Genomic DNA, 6775 nt, shown 5'->3' on the forward strand with positions numbered 1-6775 from the left:
AAAATCCCCGGGTTTTTTCAAACCCTGGTTCAGACAAATCTAGAGTAAGCCATGTAGTTTCAAATACTGAAGGGAAAATTTTAAAATTTATTCAAATGAATATAAATTATGAGAAGACATTTTTAAGTTTTTTTCCAGCTATTGAAACTTAGTGGCTTACCTACCGCTACACTCACTTTTTTTTCTTTTGAATTAGTAATGGAGAGGGAAAAGAATTTACAGCAAAAAGTTTCTCCAGTGGTTTGGCATTCTCGTAAATAATAATAACCACTCAAAAAAAGAATTTTCAATGAAGTTTAATGACCTTTTATATATGTTCTAGTTTATGTTTAGTTTAATTTGTCAAATGATTGCAGTACAAATAAATTGCAGTAAAAGTAATTTTAGTGAAGTGTTTAATTTAGTCCTTAATTTCATATATTTCTTTAAAAGAAATGAACCATGAACTTCCAACATCAAAGTCTAGTATTTTGAGCTTTAAACTGATATAAACTGTTTGCTGAGATTTAAAATTTTGCCCAAGATATGAAGATTGAATGCTCCTAAGATGACTTACTTAAGTTTTTAGTTTATATACCAGCAGTATTTTGTAATTTGTATTTATGGCAGTTTTAATTTTCAAAATAAAACTTTCAATTCAGTAGTTGAAGAATATTTATTGTTTGAAAATTTTTTAGGTTTATCATATTCACAATGAGTGGGCACCTAAGGTTTGTTTATCAGGAACTTCTGAAATGGCACTGGCTACTTATTTTTCTGGAAAGACATTAGATGTTAACGAGTTGCCATTAAAGATTTGTGCTGTCAGCAGATGTTTTCGTGCTGAAGCCAATAAACATCAAAAAGAAAAAGGAATATTTAGGTATAACTTTTTCATTGAAGTAGTGTATATGTAGCAATGTTTGTTTATTATGGTAGTGACCAAAGAAAAAAACGAAAAATATGTCATCTGTTTCTGATAAAAATAAAACAGTTGGTAATGCATTTATTTTTTTTATATATATGTTATTTGTTATGATAAGTTAACCGCTTTTTAAATTAAGTCAAATAATGGCAGATTAGTCATGTCATTGATCATGCGTGTGTCGTATTGCTCATTGACTCTTTTAGATAGGGTAAGTTTTATCCTCTACCATAATTTTTCTCCGTGTGGAAAATGTAAGAGTAAATATGAACTTTAATTTTTTATTATGCATATATAGGGCTCACGTTAAGCATTTGCCAAATGCGATAAAATCGTAAATTCAGTGACGAAAAAAAAAAAAGAAAGAAAAAAGGATTTTTGTGAATGACTTTTTCCTTCCAGAAAATATATATATTCAGGGCTGATTGTGCTCTGGAAAGAATATGGAATTGCCGGAATTTTCGCTAACAGTGATTCATAAGTTTCCGGAGATTGAAGGTCCAGACGTTTCAAAAAATCATTGATCACAGAAGTTTCGGGAAATCAAATTTTCAAAGGTGGAACTTAAAAACACAGTTTATTTTATTTGTTTGTAAGGGAGAGCCAGAGAGATACTTTATAAGCTTATATTCATGATTATCAGTAAATATAGTTGTTATGATCATACACTCAAGAAACAAAGACATATTTGTAAATTTTAATTACTTTCCATGTCATCATAGGTATGTGTAAAATTTTAAATATATTTTAAGTAAACTAAGAAATATTGAGAAAAAGGAGAGAAAAACTTGTTTAAATTTATTTCTAATTTTTCAATTTAAACTTCTTTTTTTTTTTAACTCAAGAAATTTTCCTGAATTTTGACTTGGGCTCACAATTACCCCTGTATATTCCTCTAGATCTTGAAGGAAAAAAATGAAGAAAACAAAACCTGTACTTTTTATTCGATTATAGTAAATTTCCATTATATATGTCGCTTAACCAATTGGAATTATATTAACTTCTGATAATGTTGTGAGCCACAAAGATTATGAGTCAGACAAAAAGTACGGTTTATTAAGTAGACAAATACAAATTGAAAACGACACTATCTTGCAGTATTAAAAAGAAAAATGCTTCGTATCAATCCTTCCATCTTAAGGAAAACGATCTCTCTCTGAAAGAAGGATTTTACTGTTTGATTCAAATCAAAACACATATAGAGATATTATTTCACTCGATATAATTTGAAATTAAGCTTATTTTTTCCAAAGAGAAAATTAACTTCTCAAATGTTGCAGCTTTAATTAAGAAATCAGGATTGTTATTATTAGTAATGTTGTAAACATTTTTTTATTGCTTTATCTTTAATGATATCTTTATAAAATGAAATGAACAGGAGCAGTAATAAATTTTTTACCGTTCATTTTATTTAGCATATTTATAATCCAAATAAGTTCTCTAGCTGTGTCAGCTGCAGCAAATAATTCTGCTTCACATGCTGATAGTCCTATATATCTTTGTTTTCTACTTTTCCATGTTATAAGAGAATTACGTATCATAATTACAGAACCCGAAGAGATTGTCCTCCTCCTGCGTTGCCCCAACTTGCATCCACACCACAGTTTAATGAACCGAATTCTTCACTATAAAACATAACCCTGTCTTATGAACCATTCAAATATTTCAAAACTCTTTTAGCCAAAACAAAACATAATGCCTTTTTTCAGAATGTTTATTAAATTGTGATAAGTAATGAGTTACAAAAGCAATATCTGTTCGGGTTCTATTTGGTTCTTCGATGAGCAAATTTGCTATTTTCCTAGAAATTGACTAAGCTTTAATTTTTATACACTACTAATGTTAGTTTTCACTGTTAAGTAAGTGGAATAATTGGCAGATCCCTATTCATCTTGAAATCAAAACAAAATAAATCACTGGGAAACTTTCATTCAACTTATTAACTTAATTTCAAGTGGTTGTCGGATCAGGTGATATCACACAATGAAATTATTTCTTGCAGTTTGTTGTCAATTAACTAGATGAAATGCTAGCAAGATGCCTAAATACAACGGATATAAAAGTGCCCAAGTTGCAACACTACAATACAAATTCAATTAATTGCTTGCAAATAGTTTTCATTTCACGGGGTTCCCGCAGTGTACTTGAAAGTCCTTGAATTTTGTTTGAAAAAATCAGGTCCCCAAAAAGTCCTTAATTCTATTATAGTGTCCTTGCACAGTTTTTGATTTTCTCGAAGTAATTTTCAAAATAATATTTTCTACGAGAAAAACACAGAAATAGTAAAAAAAAAAATTTAAAGAAACTTCAGCAAAATTATTACGATTTTGATCACTCACTTTCATTTCACAGTTTTCTTGATTGAAGAATAGAAGCCCAGCGAAGTCCATCTAATTTTCTAGTCTGATTTAAATTTAGAAAAGTCCCTTATCCTTATTTACTCCTCTCCTGTGATTGGATTGCAAAATACCAGTAGATGTCTAGTATTAGCCTTGTCTAGTATTAGCCTTGTTTTAACCACGTGTCGCATGCACTAATTTTAAAACGTGCATTTTTTTAACCTTTTTAATTTATTTGCTAACGTGTGAAAATGAAAATTTCATTCTAATTTGAAGAGCATGGAAGGTGCTTCTTTAAATTCTGATTTTTTTTTTTTTTTTTTCATTTTCCAATGATTAAAATTTGGAAAATTTTGATATACAGTTTTATAATTCTCAAAGTTAGATAACATAGATGAACACACTGTGCACGGATACATTGGTGGTGATTCACCAATTTTGCAGATATTGCAGCAATCACATTGTTAGCTGTTGAACTTAATCAGCTGATTTTTACAACGAAAATAGATGATTGTGGTGACAGCAGGAAATCTTTTAATGCAATTTCGTTTGGAGGGAAATTACTAATGTTACTGGATATGATAACTACTTTATATAAATGTAATTTTATGTATAACTATTAATATTAATGGGCATGTATATATATATTGTCAAGACTAAGTAAAAGTATTCAATAGTTAACCAACTTCATATATTTAATAAAATTATTCCATTATCAAAAATATTAAGATGCAGATACTTTTGGATTGTGTGCACATATACTTTATGTTTTTATCTTACTATGATAATGCTATCAAATATGAAATGGTAAAGAAATTTGCACTAACACAATTTTCAAAAAGCTCCATGGAGTAAATTCTTGAAGGTGAAATAGGAATGCGTCATTTTTGTCTCCTATGTAGGTCATTGAAATTTTTTATGAAAATTGAGTTGAAACCCTGTTTTTTGTCCCATCTGTCTCGAACAAGGAGGCTTTTTTTATCCAGTGTTTAAAATTTATATGTAAATGATGTCAATACTTTGACTGCAAACTCCCAGCTTTAACAGTTTTACTTTGGAACAGACCTCATCGAAGCCTATTGCTCTATCTTGAGGACAAGGGATTTTATTTCTTGATTTAACTTAGCTTTTTTCTTATTTCTTTTGATTTAAACAAGTTGCCTTAGTTTTAGCCTAGCTTTAAATTTTATAACCTATTTTAAGGCAAGTTATCGACAAAGCATGGCTCTTGCTTCAAAATTGTACAACATTCTTTCCTTCACTTTTCTCTAAATGCATATTTTTAATAAAGTTTCGTATAATAGTTCAAAGTGAGAGTTACCTTTTTTTTATTTTTTTTATATATAAAATGTTATTTTGTTCTTTTCAGGGTTCATTATTTCAATAAAGTTGAAATGTTTAGTGTAACACCCAATGAATCTAGTAATGAAAGTGAAGAGATGTTGAATTATTTTGTTGATATTCAAAGAGAACTATACTCTGAATTAGGTCTCCACTTTAAAGTTCTTGAAATGCCTCCTTGTGAACTTGGTTTGCCAGCTTACCACAAAATAGATATCGAGGCCTGGATACCTACTCAAAAACTGTATGGTGAAATTTCTAGTACTTCTAATTGCACAGACTACCAAAGCAGAAGACTAAATATTACATATTCATCGCCTGGTGGCAATCAGTCATTTTGTCATACCGTTAATGGAACAGCATGTGCTATTCCTAGGCTACTAATAACTATACTAGAAAATTTTCAAAATCTTGATGGCAGTATTACAATTCCTATACCACTTAGAAAATTTATGAAAAAGAATGTTATTAATGAAAAATTTAAAGAAGTTTCTTTTTGTATAAGACCTATTCCATGAGAGAAGCATAACTGAATGTTGAAATTTTAAACGTAAAACTAGTAAATGTAAAAAATTGTTGTGATTATTCCTTTTTATGATTGAATTCAAGTGAAGGAAATTTTATTTTTACTTGATGTTTTTTATTTACTTTTACCTGATGTTATTGACCTGTTTCTGAAACTAAATACTGTTTAACTTTAGAAAAATAGGGGGGGGGGGGTAATTGGCCATGTTAATTCTTTGTTACTTAGTAATTCAAAACAATTACTTACTGAGAGCATTTAGCATTTTTGACTTTTATAATTAAATCCAGTTTCATTGCTTCAATTTAATATCTTATTTAATCAATCATGAGTTATCCTTATAAAAATGTGTACATGGAACCTTATACCTAGACTGACGACAGGTTGCCCCTAAGGTATCCTTTGGTATGTATGAGGAACTCCAGTTTCATTAGTAAGACAAAATGAGGGTATTTCTACATATTTATAAAAAGATTTTGGATGTCTAATTGATCTAAGTACAAACAATCCGGCTCTTTCAGATTTTTTAGATGTACAGTAATTTTGTTTTTCTCATGTTTAAGTATTTTCTGTTGATTGTTCTGACACTATAACAGCATGCATTGGTAATGTTAATAATTCATAGTACTACAGTTTTACTTTAATTGTTGGCTATTTTATTTATTTTATAAATTTTCCTGCAAAGATAATAAAATATGCATATATTTAATTAAATATTTAACCAGTTGATAACAATGTTTACTTTTAAACAATAACAATTTATTGTGGGAGATTATTGAAAAAAGGTAAGATATTGTGGAAAATAAAATAAGAGCATTATTGTAGAAAGACTTATTTTGTTCAGTTTTGTTAAATATTGTACTATATTAAGTTTTGAAAAATTTATATTGTTGATTAAACTCTATACATTATTATGTTTTTTATCTGAAACAAATGATAAATAAAATCTGCTGTCGTTAGCAATTATTATTTTAATATTTTTTTATTTCTTTTTCCATGTGTAATGCTGATAATTTAATGTGAAAGGTTTCATAATTTTACTTGTATTGTTATAAAAAGCAAAGTATTTCTATAATATTCAATTATAAGGGGCTCATGGGGATTAATTTTTACTTGCTGATTCAGCACACTTTACGAAATTATAAAGATTATATATTTTTTTTTAAGCCATATCAAAATTCTTTCATTTAGAACTTAATTGCTAAAAAAGTTGTATGTGCAAGCAGTTTTAAGTCTGCAATATTAGTTATGTAGTATTGTTCATATAAGTAGACAAGGATAAGCTATATTTTGATACCATACCGATTTGCTCAATATATCACATTTCTAATGTGCAAATTAAGATAAAAGTAAGTAAACTCAAATATTTTCTATTTTAATAATTGTAACTGGCTGTAATTTGTATATTTAAAAAATAAGCATATTGAATAAAGTTTTAGTTTAACAGTTAATGCTGGCAAAATTTTATTTTAACTTTCCTCAGGGGGTTTATCTTTTGATAAACACGGGTGTCACAATCCCGAGGTGCCCCAGTGTTCTATTTCATCTGCTGGTCTATTTTGGAGATAAAAACCGTTGTACATTTTATCCAATTGCCTACATGCTGACTTTGTCTACATTCAAATTTGCTACCACTTTACAATAAAATCATGATTTCAGCATTTTTCT

The 6775-nt window shown here is 28.6% G+C and overlaps 1 protein-coding gene across 1 annotated transcript in view; it reads left to right on the top strand.

The window, feature by feature from the left end:
* The window catches only part of LOC122271576 (serine--tRNA ligase, mitochondrial-like), a 584968-nt gene extending 578410 nt beyond the window's left edge, over positions 1–6558 (top strand). The window contains exons 3-4 of the mRNA XM_071184311.1: positions 678–862; positions 4613–6558. Of these exons, the coding sequence (XP_071040412.1) occupies positions 678–862; positions 4613–5102 (675 nt within the window). The 3' untranslated portion in view covers positions 5103–6558. The remainder of the gene's footprint in view (positions 1–677; positions 863–4612) is intronic.
* The last annotated feature ends 217 nt before the right edge of the window (positions 6559–6775 follow it).

Source organism: Parasteatoda tepidariorum, chromosome 8 (assembly GCF_043381705.1).
Source record: "Parasteatoda tepidariorum isolate YZ-2023 chromosome 8, CAS_Ptep_4.0, whole genome shotgun sequence".
NCBI lineage: Eukaryota > Metazoa > Arthropoda > Arachnida > Araneae > Theridiidae > Parasteatoda > Parasteatoda tepidariorum.